The following is a 27,710-nucleotide window of genomic DNA, read 5'->3' on the forward strand; positions in this document are numbered from 1 at the left end:
ACATATGTTGAACAAATATGAAATTATTCCCCGCCCAAAAGGTCTGCCTTGTCTAACAAAGACCAGAAAACATATTTTTAAAATCTTATGTACAAGTTGTATTTCTGTCTCATAGACCCTGTACATACTAAACCCAGAGTAGAAATGATTGGGAAAGAAACTTGGCACTATCATTAGCAAGGATTTCAAGGTTTTGAACAACAGTATGAGGAAATAATAAAAGATGATAGGAGCAGAAATTGAAGCCACCACAGGTGTTAGAAGACCAAACTGGGCTTGGTACAATGGGGTTGCAGCTCCCATAGGCTGTGAGCTGACCGCATGCCACCTCAGCACACTGCTGGGGTCACTAAGCAGCACACATGGGTCGGGGTGGTAGCTCTGCCATGGAAGCTCAATTCACTGGCAGAGTGGACAGGAAAGGTAATAGCAATAGAAATATTTAATTATTTCTGTGAAGTTGGAAATTTCCATGCAGAGGACATGCACTTTTCTCGGTATAGCAGCTGTGTTATATCCAGTCTTATTAAAAACCACAGATTTATAATTCATATTTCAGAGGTGAGAGAACTAAAAATATTGAAAACTAATGCCAAAACTCTGCAGATTAAACTCCTAGAATTTTGGACACTAAGCAGCCTGATTTCCAAAACTGCAAATTAGCCACCTACTTAGTTGCCTATATTCTGGGGTGCTCAGCAAATTCCAAGATGCCTAAAAGTCATGTGTAGTACCCACCAGGTTTCACTCAGCCTCGATGTTTGAGCAAACCCCATTGGAGTGGATGGAAAGACACACTGCTGCATTTTGAAACGAATTTATTGGCTGCAGAAGCAGCTGCCATTTTAAGCACATGTCAAAAACAGATCACCAGATGTCTCATCACCTGTATAAGCTTTTAGAAAACATTTGTAAACAATAGGCATAATATTTGAGTGTTAGCCCCTTCCCCATAGTCATTCATTTTGGATGCCTTTGCTCTTGGCACAAGGTGTTGTTACAGAGATCCTGAAGCAAGAATTATGTCACATGGAGTGTTTTATCAAAATTCTTCCACATTGGTGGCCTGGAAAAGCATACTATATTCTCCTAGAAACAGATGATCTGCAAAGATCATCCAAATTCTTAATTAATTGACTACTTCAGCTAGCAACACATGTGAGAGTGGAAGTCTTGCTGATAATGTATCTTTTTAGTGGAAAACAGGTCTCACACATGTTTCCATCATCCTCCCCATAGGGAAAGAGAAATCCTTCTCACCCCCTTTGCTCTGGCAGCGTAATGCCCTGCAGCTCCTCCTTTGTATTTTTTTTTAAAAACCATATAAATCTCCTTGTTCCCAAGCCCCCGGTAGTGAGGGATCTGTTCAGTATTGTCTCTACACTGCAGGATATTTGTAGTTGTTTCAAAAACCAAGTTTAGAGCCCTGATCTTCCCAGTAATCAAGCTGTACAAAATGGAGTTGAATTTCAACAGTTTGGGTCTTATTTTTGGGATGTTCAGTGGAGGAAGCTTGAGGCTGGTGTCCAGAAGCCAGGACAGCTTGGTTGGGAGAGCTCTCAGAGGAACCAGCTTGCCAATAAGAACATCCTCATCCCTTCTGGAAGTACATTTGCTGGGCTGAGGCATCCCTGATTGCAGGAGACCTGCAGGACAGGCTTCTCAGACCAGATGGTAAGATCAGAAATTCACCTAAAACAGTTCAACCACTAACGTGCATTCAGTCCAGGGCCCAGACTACAGCTCATCTGAACTAAATCTGCCCTGAAATGTGCAGCAGATTAAGAATTCTAATAGAATAGACCTCTGCACTTATGCCTTAAGATAGATTTTGGCAAGCCATGGAGAGCAGTGGTCTCCATTAAATACAGGCATAATTGAGTTTCACATGGCTTAGGACAAAGCTAAATGTAATGCTGTATCTACTATCAAGAAGTAAAATATATAGCTCTATGGTAAATCCTAATTCAGAAGAACCAGGTAACTTTATGATGGCTGTGTGGGATACAATTCTAATTAAAGATACAATTTAGTTATTTGGCAGACAGCTATAGGCAGGATGTTTTTTTTAAGCACCCTACACAAGCCTCACCAATTATAATTGAACAAATCTCTTTCCAAACAGCAATCCTAAAGTACTCTCAAGTTGAGCTGGGAGGTCACATTTTTCAGCAGCTAATTACTGAACTAGGAGGAAAAGAAAAAAATATAAAACTCCTAAAAGAAAATATTTATTATATAGTGTTACAAAGAACTGATAAAATAGTTATTTTCACAAATTTGTACACTTGTGGTTGGAGAAAGCAGATGTGAGACGAAGGACTCCCATAGTAATCTCTCAGGAAGCATGCTGGGCTCCTTCTCCAAAAGGGACAAATTTTCATGGAAAAATGCATTGTTCAAAATTTTGATCCAAAAGCTGCTCAAAACTATTGCTAGAATGTGTGTCACAAACTATATCAATATTCCAGCATTTTTCAAATATCGTGGCATATTTCAGCTACAAGAAACATCACCAAGTCTGCCATTTCTCAGAAACAAGTTTGCATGACGCTGTAGCAGACTCAGAAGCATCCAATACGTATCCCAAGGGCACCGCACGCAGGGCTGTGAAGCGCACAGAGGAGATGGGCTGAACCTGATAGGGATAAATGGATAAATGTTATTTCTGCTGCACTACGGTGCAGTGAAAGTGAGCGGCACCGGCAAAGTCATTAACTATTCACAGTGTTCCGATCAGTCACTGTAATGATGCACAGGAAAGGTCAGGTTACATTACAGCATCCATTCAGAGAGTCTTAAAAAAGAAGTTCTAACGCAAGATCAGTTACATTGGTTAAAGCACTGGAACTCCAGATCAGTTTCCCGGGACAGCGCGGGTACCGCTGCGGGAGCGCCGAGCGCTCCGCTGTCCTCAAGCCTCCGCCGCTCGGCAAAAGGCGACCTGCAGCAAAACGTGCCATTGCGTGGCATGTTAGCCGTGAAGTGAATGGCCGCGCCCCTTTCACTTCACGGCTAACATTACATCGAGGGGAATTTTGACGCCGAAGCGCCCTCAACAATCACTGTCTCTTGACGGGAAGCCGGCGCTCCAGCGGGGGATTGCGCCCGGCAGTGGCAGCCCCTTCCCCTCGGCAGCTGGAGGTTCTCGGTCCTGCTGTGCCCCGGCAGCCGCGGGGCCCCGCCGCCCTCACGGCTGCCGCGGTACCTGTTGCGGCGCCGCGCCCTCGGGCCCCGCTCCCTCAGCAGCCCGCGGCGGGCGCGGCCCGGCCGGGCCCGGGCGGCCGGGGCGGGCAGAGGGGCGCCCCGGGGCCGTGGCGCTCCGCTCCGCGCATGCGTCCCGCTCTCGGGAATTGGTTCTCCTCGCCGGTCCGCACCAAGTTCCAGACCGCGGCTCGTTCCCCGTGAGGCGGCGGCCGGGATGGGGGCGGCTGCGAGGCGGGCCGGCCCGCGGGCGCTGCTGCTGCCGCTGGCGCTGGCCGTGGCGTGCGCGGCGCGCAGGTGAGCGCCGCCGGGCTGCGGACGGAGGCAGGGAGGGAGACAGGCGGGCGCGGGGCCGCCCGGCCGCCTCCTTAACCCGCTTGTGCTTCTTCCCGCAGCGCCGACGGGCCCAGCAACATGTTCTACGTGAAGGAGACTGTGGACAGGCTGCTCCAAGGCTACGACATCCGCCTCCGCCCGGACTTCGGAGGTGAGGCGCCCGCGGCCCCCGACCCGCGCCCCGGTCCCCCAGGTGCGCTAACGCCGCCTCCCGCTCCCCCCGCAGGTCCGCCCGTGGATGTGGGCATGCGGATAGAGATCGCCAGCATCGACGTGGTCTCGGAAGTCAACATGGTGAGTGACCCTCGGGCCGGAGCCCACGGCGCCCCGCCCGTGCGGGCGCTGCCGCCGCCGCGGAGCCGCGGTACGAGCGGCCGGGAGCCCGGTGCGTGTACCGAGCCACTGCCATTGCCACAAAATAACCGAGCACGTCGCAGTTGCTAGGAAAAGTTATTTGCGTTTTTGGGATGATGTTGGCATGTCTGTGGTGGCACTTCAGAAGAGCTCCCTGTCCCGGTCAGAATACCTGCTGCAGGTTTGAGGTTCTGCGTCCCTCTTGCCCTGGTTTGCCCTTTGCGTAATAGTAGCAGCTGCCGTCGGAAATGCTGGAGTTTCTTGAACTGTAGCAGCAGATGGCCAGATGTGCGTGTTTTCATGTTAAATTATTCAAAGAGTTAGACAGTTCACTTTGCATGCTAGTAGCCTTGAGTAAAAGGTGCAAAGAGAAAATACGGACTTCTAGAAAATGCTGTCTTTCTTGTAGAAGGGGAAAAAATAACAACGCTGCAGAATAAGTACATAAGGATGCTTCTTGCTATCAAAATCAGAAGTCTCGTAGCTACAGGTGTGAAACATACTGCGTTTGATTTCAGTTCTCCTGCAGGAAGGAATGCTAATAGGCAAGCAGGTTTAAAGAGCAAAAATGTGACTTTAGTGCCAGCCTCATTTGACAGCCTTTTCCCAGAAGAAGACAATGAATCAGTTGCAAGTTTGAACGTTGTACAAAATCATGTTGAATTAGTCAGCATCATGGGCATTTTGCTCTCACTCTCTTTTCTTGTGTTTGATCTCACTTGAAAATCTCAGTTGCTTTCTGTACATAAGGGAACACCTACTTAGTTAAAAGCTCAGAAACCTTACATTTCCGTTCTGATCAGCTGTTTCTTTCACTGGGTGATATTTGCCTGTTAAAGTAATTTACCCGAAGGGGGGAGATTTCTTCCTTGGTATATTAGTTAATAGCTGCCATGCAAACAATCTCTTAATTGATTTTTTTCGTTTTACTTTCATTCTTAGGTTTATTTCTGTTGTTTGTTATATGTATCACTGGTTCTGTTTGTGTGCTGCTGTTTTATTTGCTTATGAATATGCGTGGTAGAGTGGGGAGGAAACAGAATTTGTTACGTTGTGTATAGCATACCAAGGTCTGCAGACAAAGACAGCATTTTGCAAGTTTCAACTCCTGGTCTTCCTGTTCGTGTGTTGTACTTTCAGGGAGGAGCATGGTGCAGACCACACAAATAAGGCAGAGGAGACAGAACACAGATCTTATCAAAACAGTCAAAGAACAAATCAACTCCAAGCTATTTCTGTGACACTGCAGTGGGATTGCTGCTTTCACATCTGGAAAAAGCCAAACAGAGCAAAACACAAAAACACCTGTTCTGAAAGGTCCAAAACTTATCTTGTAAAGTCTCAACACCTGAAGTACTGTTAATCTGTAGGGGGTGGATGTGACAGTTTCCAGTGGCAATCTTACAGGGCATTAATTGTCATTAATTGTCACCAGCTCACAGCATTTCTTAGTTGCCTCCTGTACCTATCAAAGCTTTCCTCTCTGTTCCAGCACTTGAACAGCCTCTGGGAAAGAGAAGTTATATGCTAAATGAATTTTTTGTTTAATGTCTGTGTGTAGGGGGCAGCTTGACTAAAACTGGTCAAAAAGTAAGAAAATGTTTTCATTTCATAAAATGCCACATCTCACAGTGGAAGTAAGCAACTGGTCCCAGCTGTAGCTGTAGCCATTCCTGAATGCAAAATATGGAGTCTCCATTCTGAATCAGTTTAAAAGGGCTTTGATATCACAAGTGCTACCTGTACATACCCATATCTGGTGTTCTGTGTTGCAAGGTCTTTATTGTGTTGCTAGAGATTGTCTGCCTGGTTTTGGACAGTGATCAGTAATTTCATCCATCATAGCAAAAACAAGGTGGTTGATATCTTGGCATAAGAAGAAAAGATTTTTTACCTAGTAAAATAATGCTTTCTTCTGGTACTTTTTTTATTTCTGAGAAATCATAGCCTTGAGATGCTTAATGTTGCAGTCACATGTAAGTCATTAATCTTCTTTTCCTTTAAACTCTGTCTTATAGATTTTTTAAAATTTATTTAGTAAAAACTACGGTTCTGTGGCTTCAGAGCCAGAAATGTTTTTCAGAAGATCTAAGTTTATAGTGTCCTCTGGCTAGTGCAGTTTTGTTGCTGAAGGCATAGGAGTAAGGGAGGCAATACATCATGTGAGGTCCTCCTGACAAGAGAGTCTGGTTGGATCCACCAGAGTTCAATCAGTCTCACCCTAGCAGTATTGGACGGAATTGTCTTACCTCTTGTCTTCCCTCAGAAACATGAAAACTTATGTCTAGAGTGATAGAGGCACACATTTCCAGTCATGGTGCCCACAGAGTTAAATTTTGTCTTCCAGTCTCAATGCATAAATAAGAGTAAATATTATACATCTAAATAGAGGGAGAGAGAGAGAGAGGAGGTGCTCTCCTTTGGTGTGTTGGGTGAGACATGGTCGTGTAGACTGTCTGCCATGTCAACGGGTGATTTTTATGTCCAGGTAGATCCAGTCCTTGGGTAAAAAGTTGAGATATAGGCAATAGAATTATTTTGAATTCTGCAAGCACCAATAGTAGTAACTGTCTGTTCCAGCAGCTTGGCTGGTTGAAGTGGCTTGTTCTAATCTGTGAGACTATTGTAAAATTACTCAGTTAATGAAGCAAGACTTGCACAGCCTTGAAGTCAATTGTTCTAGTTTTTCTCCCTTACTACTCAGTCCTCATCTCCTCAGCTCATTAAGTAGCATTATTTTATACCTGCTTGGTAGTTCAATAATACTGTGGTGAGCTACCATACCAGCTGTTACAGAGAGATTAATTGAAACGCTCATTCTTATGACTCTCCCATTTGACATCAGATATGTTGTCTTATGTTGATTTTGGCAGGTAATAATCTGAAGAGCTTGTCATACAACAAACAAGCAGAAGTAGAACGTCAGCATCCTAGTGATCATTGCCTGGTTCTAACCATGCTTCCTCTCTAATATACCATGAGATAAGTTTTAGTTTAGTTTTCCATCTGATTTTCACAGCCTTGCTGTGGTAAGTGCAAGCATTACCTTCCAAAGGCACATGGTGACCTTTCTCCTTGTCTCAGTTAATGACTGTTGAGCTAATTTTCATTCATGACAGAGCTCCATAAGTATAATAGACATTTACATGAGTATAGAGTTCATTAAAACCATGCTATGACTAGATCTATTAAGCTGCTGTGATATCTGGTTCACTCTGATGCCTTTATGTGGTTGGCAGAAGGTGCTGCTTGTACATCAAGAATAAACATGGGCAGAATGATTAGCAGTAATTAGTGTCATGCTTCAGGGCAAGCAAACTAATAATGTATTTCTCTATCTACTAAGAAACAGTCGAGAGAAGTAACTGTACTCAAAAAAAATTGACACGCAGTACATGTTATAATTTTCTCTAAAATGTGTTCCTTCCTGAAGTAAAAGTGGTCAAACCTTTATAACTGGCAAAAGATGTCATGTACATGTCCTAAAGTTTAAAAAAATGTATATGATGAAGAACCTTTTATAGAGTAGTTAAAAAAAGATGCCAAAGAGGAAAGAAAAAAAAGGAAAAAATCCCTTTATTTTGTATTGGGAACACTGTTCCTGACCTGCCATACTGATCTTACACTGATGATGATGTAATTTCTGTGGTCACAGTGAGACAGAGTATCCATCCTGAACTAGGTGAAGTGTCTAGGAGAGGTGAAGGGTCTGTGGAGCTAAAGCTGAAGGAGAGGCCGCATTCCAGAGACAGCAAAGAGACAGAGAAAGAAAAACAGAAAACCGCGAGGTCAATCTGCCCCCGACCTAGGAATTCCTTCGATAAAGAAGAATTAGTGCTAAATGTCGCGTGGAATGAATATGTATGAACTTAATTTGAAACTGTATGCATATGCATTTGGAAGGGGGATAAAAAGGGGACTCTGAGTCTCCAGGGGCACGCATGCCCTTTTGGGGAGTCTTGCGTCCGGCGCGCGTCATAATAAAGCATACCGGGCTTTACAACTTTTACAAGTTGTGAGGTTTCTTCTTTTCTCCGCAAAACAACAGACTGAAGGTTTCATGTCTCAGCAAAAAGAGGTAAATAAAATCATGGAAAGAATGTATAATTCTTTAGCTCATCTAAAATTGTATTCAAGGCTCTTACATTTATCTGATCTCCCAAATAAGCCACCAGTCTTGCAGAGATTAGTTTATTTAATATTCCAACCTATTGGGTAACATCTTTTTGCCCCAGAAAGAATTTATATAGCTTATACCGCTGACTTTTTATAAAGTGGATAATTAAATAAGCAACTGCATAAACATATATGTATGTGTGTGTGTGTGTGTGTGTATATATATATATATATATATATATTTAGTTTTCCAGTTTGCCACAGAAGCATCTAGGGCCTGGAAAAGCAGAGGCCTTCCCCTTACTTTAGAGTTGATGTTAGCCCAGGTGGCTGTGGCATCCTGCAGTGGTAGATGTTTAGCCAAGAGGACCTGAATCTGTGGGCTTTAGCACTTGAGCTGGGTAATGCTTAGAACCAAGGCACTGAAAGTTTGACCATTAATCTTGGCAGGCCACTGCTCGTGCATTAGATCCCAGCTCCAGAAATGGTAGAAGGACTTTATGTACATGGATGGAGGTTATCTTAAGACACTTTTTGCAGATTGAGAAAGACTTAAGCTGTGTTTACTGGAGTAGCCAGAATTTCACACATCCTATTCCTCCTTCCTGTCTTAATTAGGTATCTGAGAATTTAGCATGGTGGCTGTTGTGAATCTCAACATAGGAAATAAATCCTGGGAACCAAATTGGCATTATGAGCCCCATCTCATGCTCTTTGCATCACAGCAGCCAAGTCTCATTTTTTGTAATCATAAGCCTGGTTTATATAGAACTAAAATGTCAAAAAATCCTTTAGCCCCAGCCAGTGTGGAAACACAAATGATAATAAATGGTCCTTGGTCTAAAAATATTTACCAGAAGATGTTAATATTAAACTAATTAGATTAAACTGATTTTTTTTCTGAAAAGTCATAAAGCCTAATAATTATTAATGAAAATTTACTTAGCAGTAGTGCAGAAGAAGAAAGGAGAAATACTTTTTTGTTATATAGCAACTGTCCTAAAGAGCATGAAGGAGATGCAGAGACACTTCAATATTAATAAGAATGTTCAGTAACTGATTTCATTTTTTTTTCAGCAAATATGGAAAAATTAATCAAGTAATAATACATAAAGGCCAGATCATTTCATCACTACCTATTCCAAACAGGAGTAATTATATTAGAGAGTAGAAATGGGCAGCTTGAGGTTAAATGACTGGGTCACTGTTAGTGGGTGTTTTGTTGGATCATTTTCGATTTGACAAGAATAAGCATTTATTCAACAAAACCTATAAGCAGGCAAAACTTATAAAGCAATAATGTGAATGTTGTCTCATATGATCCAGAAATCTGATATATCCTAATTTTTTAAATCTCAAGCAAAATTGAGACCATCTTCAGGGTTGATATAAGCTGTAGTCCACATTTTCCTTTAGGCTGACAGGTACAATACTTTTCTGATTTCAAGGCTTAGACAAACTAGCTGTGAATGCCCTTTAGAAAATATGTATTTCTTTTGTCTAATGTTAAACTCACAGTTCCCAACAAATGTAACTCTCCTGACTCCCACAATAGAGAGTTAATCATATCATAATGATGCCTATGAAATTAAAGAGGTGCCACCCTCTCCTTTAGTAGTGGAATCTTTAGCACCCAGTTTGAGGTGTGTAGGATTTCATTAAATAAGGGGTATGCCTGTAAAGGGATAGGCCTTTTAGTTGTGTGGAAGGGAAAATGAAAGGATTTCCCTGGCACTGCCTGTTTAGTGTACGTGCATCGGACAACATGGTTGTGGTGTGACTGCTGGAAACATCCAGCTGGGGATCTGTTATTGTGCACAAGTCCTACAGTTCAGTGGTACAAACCTTTGGAAACATTTGCAGTGCCAAGTCGTTGTGTAGTAATGGAACACAAATTATTAACTCAAAAAGACCTATTCTCCTAAATTAACTTCTTTCTAAAAAATGAAAAATAAATCCATAAAATTAAATTTCATGTTTCTTGTTTTTGTCAGGACAGGACAAGTGGTTATTTAAAAGCTTTCACGTTTTCCACAATTGCATTTCCCATTTACTTCTGATTTTGGATTTTACATCTGACTTCTGAAAGAGACTATCAGAACCTTTCAAACTAAGAATTCTTCATAAGGAAATTCAAGGCATGCATTTCAAATGCCTGCAAAACATAGTCTTTTTTTTTTTTTTTTTTTAAATCAGCTTTACTTTGTACTCTATTGCTTGATAAGTTCCATACCTCCTCTAGGCCATAATAATTAATTATCTACCAACTGCAGCTTAGTACAGACCTGAAGCTGAAGCTGTGCAACCAAGAGAGGGAACACTCACACCACTAGTTCACCCTGAGACTGGAAAAGGGCGGGGGGAACCTCAGTGGAGGAACAGTGACAACCTGAAAAGCTATTACCAGAAAGATCTGTTCCTGTTCACAGGATTCCACGTGTTCTGTGACAGCAGCTCAAACTGTTAAATCAAACCCAGAGATTGGCTTTATTTAAAGGTATCCCCAACCGGTGTGTTTTGTTGATCACTGTATTCTAAACAGCAGCCGCTTGGGAGAATTCTCAGTAGTTTTTTCTCTCTCATCCATCTTGAGTGTGCTGGATTTTAAAGCATCAGTAAAGGCCAAAAAAATAACTATAAGGTCTTCTGGCAGATGTTGACAAGTAGCCAAGATGGCCACTAGAAAGATTTTATACTTTATGCTCTTTGAGACTCCTTATTTTCTTCTAGAAAGAGAACCCAGAATCTCAAGGTATGCACTTTCATGCTTGTAGAATTCTCTCACATAGAAAATGCCTGTAACTCTGGCAGTGCTCCAAAAAACATATTAAAATGAAATTATTTCCACCCCAAAGGCTAAACTACTGCAAATATGCTCACAAGGAAATTGGTCGTAGGAGTCACTGAATAATCTAGCAGAATAACACCAGATAATGCAGTTGATTCTTTCTTTAAGCAATAACTGTGTTAAGGTTTACGTGGGATGGAAAATGTAGATCAGATTTCTTGCCTATCAACTTTTACAATAACCAAGATTAAATGGTTGCTTTTGGCCAAAGCAGTGTCACACTGGGGTTGGTTTCATCCCCTGTTGGGGCAAATCCTTATTGGTTTATGTCATGAACTAAGGAAAGAAAATTTAAAAGATTCAAAGGCAGCTTCTAGAAAGCTGCATTATCACTCAGACATCCACCTTATAACAAGATTGACTTGTATGGTTTTAAATGCTCACGTTACAGTACATAGTTTCAAAGCATAGATTAATGATTTCAGACTGCCAAACTTAATTAAAGGTTGGAATAAATGTTCTCCATTAAAACTCATCAATCCATTTGACTGAGATGGAAGAATTTCAGTCATGTCTTTTTTAATTGCCTGTAGAAAGAACTGAAGAGTTAGCAAAGTTAAAACTGTTGAAACACATAAACGGTGTCTAAATATTATGCAGGATCTTAATCATATTAAAAAAGGAATTAATTTAATTTTGTAGCATAATTTTAACCTCAAGAGCCGCCTAAGTGTAACTGAAGTAACATGAGTAGAAGTCACTGGCATGTAGATGTGTTTGTGCTTGTGTATCTCAGAAGCTTCTGCAAGCACTAATTACTGCAGTGCACTGATGTCCCATCCAAGTGGCCTGGATGCTGATAGTCCCATGTTTTCAATGAATATGCTCACCGATAAAATTTCTTACACCACTAAAATGAAGTACATAATATCTCCACCACCTCAACAGTTTACTCAGCAGCTTGCAGGAGCAGTTCAGCTCTCCAGGTTACATAATTTTTAAACCTTTGTTTCTTTTTAATTTTCTGTGTTGTTGCTCTTCAACAGCATGAGAGAGTAACCAAGACTGGAATTATACCCTCCCATCCTGTGTTCTTTGTTATGATTTATCCTTTCCTTAATCAGTAAACCATTAACTGATCAAAATAATACACTGGCCGAGGAGGGAAATGGATGAGGTTTGGAGGCTTCATTCACATTAGCACATTTCATAGGCAGTGCAGTTTTGTCTCTGGTTTCCTATGAAGGGAACAAAACATGGGATTGACGGCCACCTGTAAATTCTGAAGTTAAATATTAATCTGCAGATGATTCTGACATATTACTCAGGCAAGCTTATTACCTGGGTTTATTGTGGAACCTCATGGTTTCAATGACTTTTGCACAGTTGCTGTTTGAAAATCCAGACAACAGTGGTGCTCCAGATCACAGAGAACAAGTAAGTGGAAGCGGTGTTGCTGAGGACAACCTGTTGTGCCAGGGAACAGCATCAGGGCCTGACTGGGCAGGAAAGGACTGCTGGCTCAGCAGGGACCCTGCTGATCTCACTGCTGCTCCGCAGGGCCCATCAGGTCAAGCTGCTGTCATGACAGATGGCTAATTCTTTCCAACAGATTTGAAACAGCAATACTGTGGTAGATTACTTTTTGTAGTTTTATATTTTTTCTATTTAGAACCTCTTGCAATGCAGGCAACATTTTCTATGAATTGCATAGTTGTTTTTTTTTTTCCAGGATGTTTGTGGGGCTAGAAGGAACTTGCAATAAAGCAATTGTTGTGCTGGTATTTTCTCATCTAAGTGATTACAGTAATGAAGAATTCAGCACACTGTTATGGAAAGGAATTTAAAAATATGGAGCTCTGTACTTAAAACATTATGAATCTGTTAAACTCATTAGTATGCATAATTTTGCAATTTTTAGTCCAAAAAAATGGCACTTCCAGTAAATGTAACTTCCAGTAAACAGAAGTGATCAGTACAACATGTTGCAATATTCAAGAACTCTGGAGCAAGAAGCTGGACAAACTTTATGCAACAGCAAGCCAAATGCAATTTTGAACCAATACACTTTGGTTGAAATACTTTATTAGCTAAAATTTATATTTATCTGTGTGCTCTTGAGGTAAGAAAAATATACTTAACATCTTGGTAGGGGAAAAGATTGTTTCCATTTATTAGCTGTTCTTCCACTTTGGAATATCAGCTCCAAATGGCTTCTCTGGAGTACATGGAACATTGATGTACTCGGCTCACCTTGTTCATTGGTTAGGTCCCTCTGAAAACCAGTGAAGTTGCATCAGTAATAAGTCAAACCAACCTTATTCAAGATTATTATACTTTCCTGCAGTAACTGCATTTTCTTGGAAAAAAAAATTTGCCAGCAATGTGTAAACTCAAAACAAACTTCTCTGAACACACAGACATCAAGAAAAAAAACTTTTTAGAGTGCTTAATTGTTATGATGATGTCTCCGAGAAGCAAAATGCAAAAAAGAGTGAAAATGAGCAATTGAGAAAAAAAACAAGAAGTCTGTTACCCTCATGGGAATATATTCTCTGTCATTGCAGAGTCTTGGTTTGCAGACAGCTTGGTTTTTCTTGAAGCATTTTTACTATTTTCCTGCTGCTGTATTCATGCATCCCAGCTTAATGTTTAAATTAAGGGTTGGAGCAATCCTCAGTATCAACACAGGTGGGGGGATGAACAGATCAAGAGCAGCCTTGTTGAGAAGGATTTGGGGGTGCTGTTGGGTGACAGGCTGGACTTGACCCAGCCATGAGCACTCAGACCCCTGAGCCAAATGTGTCTGAGCTGCATCCAGAGCAGTGTGGGCAGCAGGGGAGGGAGGGGATTCTGCCCCTCTGCTCTGCTCTGCTGAGATCCCACCGGGGGTGTTGTGTCCAGCTCTGGGGTCCCCAGCACAGGAAGAACATGAATTCATTGAAGCAAGTCCACAGGAGGCCACCAAGATGATTAGAGGGATGGAGCAGCTCTTATATGAAGAATTGGGATTGTTCAGCCTGGAGAAGACACCAGGGGTAACCTAATTGCAGCCTTCCAGTCCCTGAAGCAGCCTACAAGAAAAATGGAGGGGGACTTTTTACAAGGCATGTAGTGACAGGACAATGGTTGATGGCTTTAAACAAAAAGATAATAGGTTTAGATTAGATATTAGGAAGACATTCTTTACTGTGAGAGTGGTACTGGAACGGGGGCCCAGAAGTTGTGGCTGCCCCATCCCTGGAAGTGTCCGAGGCCAGGTTGGTTGGGGCCCTGAGCACTCTGCTCTAGTGAAGGCTGTCCCTGTCCATGGCAGGGAGGTTGGAGCTAGGTGATGTTGTCCCTTCCACCCATAACCATTCTATGATGGTATAATTTAAACATTGGTATGAGAAGCTATCAGGTCTTTCCAAGAGTAATCAGAGGCCTTAGTCTTCTTAGTCTATGCTGAGCCAGATCCAGTGAAAAGACAATGAACATGAACAACTACTTATGCATCTTTTTTATTATTCACACCCACACCACATTATTAGAATGGCATGCAAGTTTTAGAAGTCACAAGTGGGAATCTCTTCTGTTCTTTGTAGGTACCTTTGATTTTATTTGCATATTTGACTTTAAAATGAAGAAATCAAAATAGATCCATAATAGGAGCTTTGAATTTTTTACTGAAATTGGGAAAATATGTGGGTGTTAATGCCTCTTCCTCCTGGTAATCACAACAGTCATTGTAGTAGCAGAAAAAGCTGTGAGTGGAGGTCCTTATTCCAAAGAAAAGGGTGGTGATTCAGGTGGGTCATGCTCAGAAAGTGTTTTGGAGGCCAGTGTCAGATTTCACTCTTGTGTTCAGCAGGAGATCAGTGCCTACAGGAGTTACATGTTATTTGCTTTATGGAAGGAAGGAGTCTCAGGGGAGAGATGTCAAGTGGAACCAAACTGTTAATTTCTGTCCTTACATGGATTTTTTTGATTGGTTTGTTTGTTTTAATTTTTCTGGCCCTCAGTTGCTTCTCTGTTAAGATTTCTACCTTTCAGGGATATTATGGAAGATAAATGCATTGTATGAGCATTCATTTGAACAGTGAGCAAGTTTCTGCACACTCAGGTGGAAAGAAAAGACATACAGCCTGCAGCTAAAAAAGAATATATCCCCTGTGACCAGTTATTTCAACACAGCATCATGGCTTATGACCCAGCTGGTCTGTTCCTACATCTCTACAACAATACTCCTGCAGTCTTGACAGGAATTTATTTCTTACTTACCTAGTGAGCAATCCCAAGAAAGCACAAGATGTTGCATAGTAATTACATTTTCCTCAGTGGTATTGCTGAATGACATATTGTGATATATCAAGAGGCAACTGTGAATTTAACTCCACTCATCACAGTACTGTGCCCAGTACAGTAGGTTTCCAGATACATAGTGAATGTAAGAATAAAGAGAAGCTTCTGAATACCACACAGCATCATGCATACTTTGTCAGCATTAGCTTTCAAAGCACGTACGATTCTGCGCTGCCTTGGGGAATCTTCGTGTATTCATTATTTATTTAGCTTACATATTCACTCTAATATTTAAGAATATGTTGTTTGCAGATGGTTTCACAGGAGAAGACGATAATGATAGTCATTTGTCAGAAGAATCAGACATCAAAATATGAAGCTTTCTCTTTCTGTTTTGTGTTTGATGCCGCTAAATGCCTATTTCTTGTGATTAACAGAACAGGTAAGCAACTTGCATGATTATTCTGTTAGGAAGGCTATTTAACCTTACTTAATTTCAGGACATTACTTTCCCAGTTTTTGGAATGTGATAACAACATGCAAAAGCAGAGGGGTTTGCTAATCATTAGGGAGGTGGCAGTTTTTCAAATTTATCACTCAGTCCTCATATTGTCTTTTGCAAGATATTGCAAGGCTGGCATGTGGGGAGGAAGAAACAATAAAGACTGGCACAAATTCTGCTTTTTGTCCCACACACTTACCAGGGCAGTTAGCACAAGCAGAAATTCCCCTCTGTGGAAAGGACATTTTTCTTTAAGTATTTGTGAAAGAGTTTTAGTGCACCCAAAGAAACAATAACCTTCATACAAAGTGTGTGGCTGACAGCTGAAAATATACTCTTCCCAGACCTGCCATTCTTATTTCTAGAGTGGACACTTACTTCACTGGGTGCTCTGTCAGTGCCAGGTCCAATGTGCTTTTAGACAACTCTGCATTGTAGCTGCAGCTGTTTGGCCTCTTGTTAAGTTGTGTCTTATGCTGGGAGTAGCACTTTTAAAGTCAGCCATCCCAGGGGTAAAAGTGTGTGGATACCTAGTTTTAGTTCCTGGGTAGATGAGGAGGGCAAGTACTTCAATTCTGAAATACTGCTGCTGATGTGCTGGAATGAGAATTGAGTGCAATAGTGCCAAATATCTTCAGTTGTTAGCAGTCTACTCACCAGAGAGGTAATGCAGGTTCCTTAAACTGACAAAGAGCAAAGTTTTCCTCCCTCCTCTAAATAATTTGTTTGAAATATCCTAATCTCATTCTTTATTAATTCTATCACACAAAGTCTATGCTGATATTGCTTTAAGGTTAGGAGGCTAAAGTTAGGCAGTATGAGACCTTGACAAAGATTTTATTTTCCCTGCTTTATAATATGCTGCTCCTTAAATTCAAAGCAAGGAGCGCTTTTTCATTCAGCAATTCTTAGTCCAGGATTCAAGCATTATCACATTACCAGACCAGTTGCAGAAGTAATGTAAAGGCATCTGAAAACTGTATGGATATTAGTGTGGTTTGGTGCATAAAATTGTTTCTTAGACTCATACTTTTGGCCATGTCTCTCTGAGAAAGACCAGTCAAAGACAACACAAGGTAATATGGCTGATAAGTGCCAATTGGAAATTTTTGTGCACTTGGCAAGTCCCTATAACTGAGTGAACTGGTGTTATAGCTGCTTAAAGATAATGAATGAATGTCAGGACCTAAGAATGACAAGATATTTAGATCCCTGTCAAAACCTGATACATTTTAAAGGGTAAAGTGTGAAATGAGAGAAGTTATCTAACCTAGTCCATACACTAAGTGAGGAGAATCCTACCTTTCATTGGTATTTATTGTTCTTACTCCAAGCCAGTCTGAAATCAGAACATTGTTGAGCAGTCCTTCCCTATCTCAGTCAGGGTCCTTGACTCCAAGACATTATTTCTCATCTGTTTATTTTATGACTTTTGTATCACATATAAACATCTGCTCCTTTCACAAAAGGAAAGCAGTCATTTTTCTCCTTTGTTTTACATTAATTAGTGCTTTTTTCCCCTCAAGTTTTTTCTCTGATATGGTATCTTTAAAATCAATGGTCATTAGTTTCAAGTTAATAAAACATCATATGCCATTGCAAGTACAAGCCTATGCAAGGATGTGCCTTAGGCAGTCTGGAAGGGCATGCTTGGCTCTGTTCCTGCTTCCTAGGTGTATTTTCAGATGTTGCTGAGAAAACTCAACAACTGATGTGTAAAGCCATTACACATCATAGGAGTAGTCCATTTTGGAGTTGTACTTTTCACTACACATTGACATTAGATCAGAACTCTTGTTCACCAGTACTATCATAAGTTGGTAGTAACTAGTCTGTATTGGATGAGTCATATTCAGATGAGAGAAAGAGGACAAGCGAAGTGTAGTTTCAAAAGCCAACTTCTGTATATGCATGTATTCCAGAACAAAGTGTCTTTCAGATATTGGATGGAAAGTAATTGCAATTCAATGTATCATTCCCAAACCTCCTCATTTCTCTGTAATTTTGTTCCTTACAGCAGAGCTCTACTGTTTTTTTTAATACTATAAACAATATTTTATTAATTCTGTTTTCATGCCTGTTCTTACATCCAAGCAATCTTACCTAAATATACCTGCAACCTGTTTATTTTAGTACATGACTTCCTGCATTCACTCAACTTTCTGGTTGTCATCCTGGAAAATTATATATATTAAATTTGTTTCTGAAAAGAACTGGGAATAAACAGTTTGCTGTTGAGAGATAAATTATTTCTCAACAAGTTCTTAGGTACTCTGACGGAAGTAAGTTTGGAATCAACATCTTTGAGATAAGGATGTAGATAAAAAGCTTTGACTACTCAGCCTGGGCATTATTGCAGACCTGAAACAATCAAATTCCTGGACAGAGTGTATTTTCCACAGTATGAATTCTAGAAGATAGGCAACTTCTATATTGCTTTCCACATCAGTGCCAAGAATGAATTTTCATGCAAGACTGAGTGAAAATATGGTACAATAAGATAAGTAAACACATTTTTACTGTCAGCAATCCAGCTTATTTGCTCAGTGTTCGGTTTTCCATTAAATATGCAGCAGTAGGCTATCCGCAAATCTTTTTTTTTTTTTTCCATATTCAATATCTTCTGACACATGAGATATGCACAAAGGGGCAGCAAAGCTGAAAGGTCACAGGGTATCTGATTCATTGTCATAGATGTGAGCAACAGAGCACCTGCGTGGCAGATGTGAAGGGGGACTTCTGGTATCTTTTAGGAAGATACCCAGCTGGAGTTTACTTATGGAGCTGCTGAAATTAGCCTGCACTTTGAGAGTCATTTAGTTGGAATTCCATGGTTTTTGTCTGGTTCCAGGGAGAACACTGACATTTTAAAATGGCACTGGAAGCAAGGAAAGCAAATAGTGTATGAGCCTTCAATGCAGACAGTGAGGCATACCTTAGACCCACGTCAAGAACACTGCTTTAAAAGAAACTAAACAAAATAGTCATCTTCTCTCCAGCATGTTTCTGAGTTTGGTGAGGGTGTGCAGTATGTTTCACTGAAGTGGATTCTAGCATCAAGCTAGAGTTTGTTTCTCACCTTAGCAGGGAGTGATATAATACCTTGATAGCAGACATGGGCAATTTCTCAGTTTCTTTGTAGTCATGATACACCCAGACAGTCTTACTGACAATTTGAGTTCAGACTCAAGTGATAAAACTGTATCAGAGGATCAGTGAAATGTATTTCAGAAAGGATCAGCAGGAAGAAATATGTAAATAATATGATAATAATGTACCTAGAGTATGCCAGACTGAAATATAAATACTGGATGGTGTATTGTATATAATCTGTCATAGTACAATCAATTTTTTTAAAATGACTACATTTTTCATTAAAGATGGTGTCTGAGCAATGAAATATCTCAGAAGAGATTAAACATTAAAAATTAAGTACAAAACAATTGGTTTTTTGTCTGTCTGTTAACAGATTAAATCTCTACTATCTAGATACCTGTAAGCATAATATAATCTAGAGAGAAATACAAAATTTAATTTAACTTTAATTTTTTAAATTTTATTTTATTTTATACCATGTTTTATTGTCTGTATTTAGCAAGATGGAAGAAGATGGCAAAGAAAATTTCCTTTCCAAAGAGAGCTCTCTGCATTCTTCTGTCCCATGGCTCCTGTCTCTTGTCCTCATCCCTTGCTGTAGCTCAAATGATAAAAAGCCAGAACTGGTGTTTCAATAACTAGTGCTAGAGGTGTTTGCTCAGGTAGCTGCATAACTAGGGATTGGAGTAGGAGGATTTTGACTGAAGTATGGTGGGGGAAACACTGTCTTGAAAAATGCTTCCTAAATTCCTATATTTATTTAGTGATTATCATTAAAATAAAGGTCCACAAAAGGCTAGGGATTTGGTATTAACACTGGAAAATGGAATGGAATAATCTAAAGCATCACTTTACTCTTCATTGCTAAACAAACAGAACGAAGGAAAAATTCATAGAAATCTTCCCAAAGATGAGAAGCAATCCTGTAGTGCTCTACCATGATTGTGAACAGATATTATAATCTTTGTAACTGAAACAAATTCCCAGCTCTACTCTATAGCCTCCTTGCTCCAGAAAATATTTTGTAAACCAGACAGTACCAACAACTGAGAATGATATTAAACAGTGTTATGAAATTTACTGTTAGCTTTCTTGCTACTTCTACACAAAGGTACAAATTTTTAAAAATATAATCAAAATACTGTTATTCAGTTTTTATAGAATCAAAATACTATGACTCAGTTTCTGTCTCCCTTCAGGGTGTTCCATGGAAAATATCAGTGGATTCCCTTGGTGAACTAAATGGTAAATGAAAACAGTGCAGAAATCCAAATTTTATGCTGAAGATTCTATAAACAGTCCTTCCTGTTCCTGTGGCAGCCATTGTTTCTTTATGTTTCCCATGTTCCAAAATGGGTGTTACTGGTTTTCTTGTAGAATCTTTGAAGTCTTCTTCATTTGAGATTTGCTGCTAACAAGTTGTCAGTGTACAAAAATCTGTTGCAAAAAATACTCCAAAACCCATTAATCTATCCCTTGCTTTCCACTACAAGTATTTGCATCTGTTGGAATACAAAAGTTGATAAGCAGCAGCAGAACTGTGTGTGTATATTGCACTCTCCAAACAAAAAAAAACCCACTAAAAATAAGATACTTGAAAAAAAGTATCCAAAAGAGGTAGGAATGCCTGGCCACAGTTACTTAAACATTTACTAAGTCAAAAGTATGAATCAGGCAAAGAAATGTTATCTAGTAACAACAAACTGCTCAGGACAATGATCAAGGACATCATATATGAAGTTGTTAGGGATCATGTAAAAGGCAGTGGCGTTCTTCCCTGAGCCAGGACTAGAAAGGAAAGCTGTCCTTAGGCTATGAGCCTAGATAGTCTGATTCAGTTCCTAAGTCAGCTGGAGAGTTTAGTTGTATTTTTTGTAGCAGTATTATTTTCTTTTGCTAAAGGCCTTTTCAACATGACCAATTATAGCAACATCCATCAGATTTATTACTACAGGATGGAATGATATTTTATGGTACTTCTGATTTCATTTTAAAAGAAGAATTACCTAAATTAATTTCACAGCATAAGAACTAGAGTCACGAAGGATTTATTTCTCTGTATGATATATTTCTGCATCTGTATTTTAGTGTTTTATTAGGTGACTATGATTTGCCTCCAGCATTTTCATATCATGGAGTAGTGTCTTTGAATGCTCATAACTCAAGTTCCTAATCACTTGAGAATTAATTTTTGCTCACACAGTTGAGAAAGAAGTGGTTAAGAGGATTATCTTATGAAAGAATATACCTACAAATATGCATTTTAAAATTCTTCTCCAACCTGTTGATCATAAGCCTGAGACTTAAACTAACAATCTCTACTGGACTTGCACATATGAGCAAAAAAACCCCCACCAAATGTGGTTTTATGGGGTCTCCAATTCTTTGACCATTTTATCTTTTCTATAAGTTTCTGCAATCTGTAAACTGATTATAGAACAGCAAGATAAAAAGCAATTTTGTTTTCACTGAGCCTAACATGTTTGTCAAAGCAGTGATACAATTTGTTTCTGTGCTGGGCTTCAGAGACACAACTGGTTTTTTACTTTCTTTTCCATAATTCATCTATTCTGGAATGAAAACAACTGGAAGCAATATCAAGTAAAAATCCTTCCTACTGTTTGGTTTAGAATATCTGAATATACTGAAGAAAGTATAATAATGAAGTCTGGAGGGAGGGGCGTGAAAGAGATTCAGAATTGCTTATTATTTTTGTCAATTTGGACATTTCAGAAATGGGCTTCCCTAGCTCTACATTGCTGTAAATATTTTTGTTCCTTTCCCCATTATGTTGTTCTTGCTCAAACTGTAGTTTCATCCACTCCTTTTGCTTAGCTTGCATAAAACTCTGCTTCTCCATTACAGTGGTATTGGAAGGTTTGTTGTGAAAAAGAAACAAAAGAAACATTTAACATTTCAGTTTTTTAGGGGCATTCCTTTAGTGATTGCCAGCAAGGCAAAGTATCATACAAATAAACACAAATAGCTCGTAAGGAAAATTAAATAAAGAAATAAAATCCTGTGACTGGTGGTTCCCCTTTGCTGTGCAGGATATTGTCTATCACTAATCATTCAGAGCGCAGCCATGAAGTTCAGCATTTCCTCTGTGTTTGAATTGCAGGGATTTTCTAGCTGTCTGTAAATCTGCCATTGGGCAAAAAAGCACCAGTGGTTTATACAATATCTGTACAGGTCTTCTCATAACCTGTGACATAGATCAAGCCTTCTAGCATGCTTTTCTACATTGGAATCATCAGCATCTTTCCATACCATTGATAACCAAAGATGTGATCATCAAAAGATACCTTTTAAAGGTATTGAAATAATCTATTAAAGGTGTCAGAAAGCATTGAAGTAGTTTCTTAAAAGATGTCAGAGAGTATGTGCTCACTGTCTAACCAGCGTCTCTTTGGAGCAAGTATGAGTTGCTCTCTCCTCTCATTTCAGTACGATTGTTCAAAATTTAGCACAAATAGTTGAAGAATCAAAGCACACTCTTTTCTCAACCAGTTTGAAGTCTCTGAATCTCTTCAGATGTAGTGTTTGGACTGTAGTTCAGACAGAGAGTACAAATAGTGAAGACCAGTTCACAAATAGAAGGAGCTGAAATCAAGTTCCCAGTTCCATTCCCAAGCCCATTCTAGTGGTAACAGCCTCAGTAGGACTTAATTCTCCAACATAAGTCGCAATAACTCCATTTGTACCAGGGGTTTATACCAACAACAGAGAAATCAGTATCAGGTTTAAGAACTACAGTGACAAAATACTGGGTTCTGTATAATTTCAGAGCATTTCAAATGCTGATGCTATTTGATGATGCTGTTTTTATCAATACAGCTATGAAACACTAGAGAGAGAAAAAGAATACACACTTGGTAGGCTTGAGCTACACTTTTCATGGAAAGTTTTCTAAAGAAAATGGGACAAGATCAGTACTTTAATATTCATAGCCCAGTTAAGATGCATGATAGTGTATCTATATATTTGGGTAATGAAATTTATAATTTATTAACTGAAAAAAAAAATTCAGGTAAATAAGGTAATATCTTAAAGCTTTAAAATGGCACTTGTTGAGAAGAGAAGGATTTTGTTAAAGAGAAGGATTATTTACAACAAAATCACATTAACCAATCAACTACATTTTTGAAAACCAGTAAAAACTTCAAACAAAAACTTTATGACTCTCTGACTGAAAAAAAGAATCATTCTGCCTTGACTAAAAAGAAAAGAGGCAAAAAGGAAGTGATTACTGGCTGAGAATTTATATTCCAAGTTTTAGTTGGATGGTTGTATCAGATTCATTATATGTATGTATTGTGTTCACACTGCCAAGAATTACTCCAATGTAGTAGATGAGAATTGCTCTAATGTATTACTGTTGGCTGGAAGTAATTATTTCAATTCAAAGAACTAATGACATTTACTAGTATTGCCATGCTGCTTTATTGCAGCTTTGAAAATAGATGGGCATACTGAGTGGTGTGGCATTCCAAACAGACTAAATTTAGAGCCCTGTTCCCTGCTCTTTCCACTCTGTTTCATGAGACCAAATCTGAACAGCAGCACTGTGTGTCAGGCCTGCAGTGTGTGATAGAGTAGGTGGAATGGCACCTTGAATTAAACCAGAATCTACAGCATGCCTGGAGAATGTGAGGTATCCAAGACAATGATTGGTCACCCTGTGATGGAGTGTAAGATAATCATCCAGCTAATCCCTTTCCAGGGATTCCATGTTATGCAGGATAACATGAAGATTCTAGTTTTAGTCTGGAAGCAGAGAAGCCAGATCTTGCAGCACTGTGCCCAAAATCATTAGCCCAGACTCAGCAGGGATGATGAATTTAGCCTTGGCATCCAGAAATACAGCTATATCATTTCTCTCTCGGTACAGACATGGGTCAGAAGCCATTTAGGTTGTCTGTACCAAGACTTGTGGCAGAAGAGTCACATGGATGAAATTAGAGCATGGGGTCAGCTCACTCAACCTAACCAAGCCAGACTGAAGTTTTCTTCCTAACTGATTGCTCATGATGTGGCCTTGCAAACCAGATGTTTGTCACAGAGGAAAAAGGTACAGTACTGTTGTCTTCACTTGGCTGCCTTTGGGCAGTTGTGCAAAAGACAATTTCTGTGCTCTGGAGTAACTGATTTCATGTCTCCCATAGTGGGTTTAGTCCTGGCCAAACACCAGTGCACCCACTAGAATTATTTACTCATTTTCTGCTGTGAGATAAGGATTAGGAGGAGAGCAAAGCAGGCTCAAGATTTATAAGGTATAAGAAAACTTTATTAACAGAATTAAAAGAAAAACAGTAAGAAATCCGAATAAGCTTTCAAAATACTTTTCCTCCTCCCAGCTTTTCTTTTTTTTTCCCCACCAACATCGTTAAGAGACAAATTTGGTATTTTCAGTCAGCCTGCCACTCCTAAAATAATCTTTTTTCAGTCCACTTAGGGAGAGGAGTCTCTCTTACCATGCCATGGAGACTTTTCCACAAGAAAAAAATCTCTTGTGATTTTAATTTTCACAAATAGCAGCCACCCAGAAATCTGAAATTGTGAGGTCCCTCCCAAAGTTTTGGTCATTTTCCCACAGCTACCACCATGGGTCATTTCAGCTTATTGGGGTACAATTTTAAGGATGAGCCGTTTTAGTATAGAAACAAAAGTTCTCTTATCTCTGGGAACAGAGGTTTTCCTCTTCCATTCCTGGGGCAAGGGTTTTCATCTCACTCATTTCTCTCTTTTCAAGATTCTCAATGGATCACAGCTATGTCAACATCTGCTTGCAGGTGCCTCTGCTGACATGTTTAGTTAGAATCCTACATTCTAACTAAAGCATTCCATGGGTTACAGGGAAAAAAAGTCTGATGCAGCAATTATATCTTCCCCATAGCCTTACAAGAGAATTTCAGCCCAAGACTAAGACATCTCCTTCTTCTCCTCCCATCTGGGATTTGACTCCTTCTTTACTGACCCTGGTGTCTCCATGTTATTTTCTTTATGTGTCTTCACCCTTTCCTTTTTTCTCACTCAGGAGAGGATTGATGTCTGCAGGTTTCATGTGTGCACTGAAAGAGTTGATATCTCGCCTTGGCCTATGGATGGCTGGGCCAGCCTGGCCGTGCAGCAGAGCAGGGCCCGGCCCCACCAGGCCATGCAGCAGACCAGGGCCGGGCCTCGTGTCCTGGTCTTGCCAGCGTCTACTTATCTGTTCAAAGGCCAGAAGCAAGAGAGCTTTTCCCAGGGTTTGTTCATTTCTAAATGTGATTTCACAGAGGTGTCTTCAGCTTTCTTAAGTGGTTTAACAGAGTGTCAGCACTCAAAACTAGCCAGCTGATTGGTTCTGTCAGGTCTGAAGGAAGCTGCCAAGGTCCATACAAGGAATGGCTTCCATAGCTTGTGGTCTCCATCCCCAGCTAAAAACCAAACTACATTAAAACACAACACCTGTTTAAGGAATGGTTTGAACTAAGTTATCCTGGTGTAGTGCTAAGTTGCTCCTGTAGAAGCAATTGCATGTTTTTGGGTAAGAAAATACAAGGTGTAACATATCTGAGGTCCTGCCCTACCTCCATAAATGCCTAATATTAAAACCACACTAATACCAGATTAAAATGTTTGCATATGCAGTTCTGGTGGGAATTCTCTTCCCCCAGGAGTTGAGTAGAAATCCAGCAAACTTACAAAGTAGGAATGCATGAAAACTCACAATTAAAATCTTCTTCCATTGCCTTGGCAAGGAGTAAGGACTGGACATATTTCACTGCCAAGGGAGGGTTCTTCACCTGTCTAGAAATTTATGTAGGTCTGTAAGAACCTATATTATAAATTCTTAGTACGCAACATTTTACGTGACCACATTTTCAGCAGAGGTAAGGATAACAAAGAAGCTAAATCATAAAGATAATTTTTATGAAGAGAAACAATATATTTCTCTGGATTTTCTACAGTGAAGTTGTAAAACCTCCCTAGAAAGATAAAAGAAGCCTGCTTAGAAGATTATTTGGATAGTTGAAGCCCCTCTGTACCAAATGTGCTGACAGGCTTTATTTTTCAGATGACAAATTTCTTAATATGAAGTCCTTTCTCAAAGGTGCTAAAATCTAGCAGCAGTACAGCAATAGCCACAAGGATTATAAGCAGGAATCTGTCAAGTCATAAATAATTTATTAACTTTCTCTAGTCTTGTAGCAAATTCATCATCAGAATACATGGTGTGTGTAATTCTAACTGAAATACACACCCAAGAGCTCTGCATGAGTGTTTGTACTGGGAATTACAAACTGGAGCACATGCAGCATCCTGCTCCTTTGTGACTGCATGTGCTAAAAAAGGGTGTGAGGCAGGAGGTCAGTACCTCCCACTGCACCACCACATGATTCCCAGCTGCTGGTGCAATGTATGGGAACATAACTGTTATTCCCTATTGGCTTGTGTTTCCCAGACAGAACAGGTTAAAACAGAGCTCTGAAAGCTGGGATTGGTGATGGCAGAAGCTCAAGCAAAATAAGTGGTTACCTAAACTAAGCAAGTGCTGGACACAGAAAATTTGTAAGGGTAGACATAGAAGGGAATCCTGTAGTTCTCCCAGCAGTGACCCCAACTCTACTCCAGGTTCAAGCCTCTCCCCAAAACAACCCATTCAACTGCCCTCTCCCCATGCATCCCTGGAGGCAATTTCCTCTTGCAATGCACCCCTGGTTCTGCTGTGCTTGCCAGCGCTGACACTGCAGGAAAAGGCTGTGTGGTTAAAGCTGCTTTGGTGGGAGGGAGAGGCAGCTGGCAACCTTCTCCTTACATTCCTCCAGGCAGCAGGGCAGGGTGTGGGTACATGAGCTCGGCACTGGCGGGGAAAGCAGCTGCTTTAGGTGTAACTGAATACACAAACAGACACAAGTGTCAGGAAAGGGAGCTCATTTGGCCTTTGCTTCCATCCCACACAGGTAGATGGTGCCTGGTAGACCCACACTCTTGTGGCTGTGAAACTGAATTTTTGTCAAAATTAGTGAGTTATTTTGTCTTATCCTCAAGACAGGAAATGTATTTGTTTGTACTGATACGAAACCTGCAGCCCACTGAGTATATGGGTGTATACAAACCAGCTCATGCTGCATCTTCCATGTACTCTTTACAACAGAAGGCTACAGATCCTGACACAGCATGCTTTGCCACAAGGAGAATCTGTTTGCTATCATTGCATATGTCCTGCACAATTTGCAAGATGTGATTTCCCTGTGCTGAATCCTTAAGAACCAAGGAGCACATACATATGAAATAAGCTTAAGTTTTCTAGGCTTGAATTTCCATACAGCCTTCCCTCTAACCCCAGAGGTCCTCTCATACTGTTTTTGGCTAGTGTAAGGCTTAACTCTGAAGGAACAAGAATACTCTCAGATTCATCCTAGAAGAGTTACTTCAGTTTCCAAAAGAGAAATTTCCAAAAGAACCTAGAGCCTGAACTGATGCTTCCATCTGCAATCCCAGGAAAGCAGCATCTGTCTAGAGGGCTAGGCTTGGATTCAAATAGAGAATTTGCTGCAGCTATTAATGATGTAAAAATAGTTTTATTTTTTATATTAGCTCTCTCATTTTTTCTGCTACCTGACAAAATCTTTTCAGATTATTGAAGGGCAATTATGAAGGCCTAAAATGTATAAACTAAACTGCTCACCTACTGTGAGCCTTGTTTGTGTTCCACCAAGGCAGAAATTTTCAGGTCAAAGTACGGCCCCATAGGTGTTAGGAATCTGGTCCAAATAATAATCTAAGCTCATTTTTACTGTCCTAGAGAAAGAAATGTCTGCCCAGCAAGTTATCAGTCAATTTGTTTTCATTTTAAGATGCACAAAATGTCTGTCAAAAGTATAAGAAATTTTACTACTCTTAAGTGAAATAACACTTCATATAAAGAGAAAAATGGATTGATTAAATGAGGGGGACAATTTATGTGAGATAGTGAGCAAGCGAAAAAAAAAATCAAGAATCAGCAATAAAACACATCAGTAAGCCAGGGTAATTGAATCAGTC

At 40.1% G+C, this 27,710-nt stretch overlaps 1 protein-coding gene across 3 annotated transcripts in view; it reads left to right on the top strand.

Annotated features, from left to right (window-relative positions):
• The first annotated feature begins 3,382 nt into the window (after positions 1 to 3,382).
• The window catches only part of GABRB1 (gamma-aminobutyric acid type A receptor subunit beta1), a 108,759-nt gene continuing 84,431 nt past the window's right edge, over positions 3,383 to 27,710 (top strand). For all 3 annotated transcript variants that reach the window (XR_010439828.1, XR_010439829.1, XM_064710342.1), the window contains exons 1-3: positions 3,383 to 3,501; positions 3,600 to 3,691; positions 3,767 to 3,834. Coding sequence is in view for 1 of the 3 variants with exons in the window: in XM_064710342.1 (XP_064566412.1) it covers positions 3,422 to 3,501; positions 3,600 to 3,691; positions 3,767 to 3,834 (240 nt within the window). In the remaining 2 variants the exon portion in view is untranslated. The remainder of the gene's footprint in view (positions 3,502 to 3,599; positions 3,692 to 3,766; positions 3,835 to 27,710) is intronic.

This window comes from Zonotrichia leucophrys, chromosome 4, assembly GCF_028769735.1.
Source record: "Zonotrichia leucophrys gambelii isolate GWCS_2022_RI chromosome 4, RI_Zleu_2.0, whole genome shotgun sequence".
Classification (NCBI taxonomy): Eukaryota; Metazoa; Chordata; class Aves; order Passeriformes; family Passerellidae; genus Zonotrichia; species Zonotrichia leucophrys.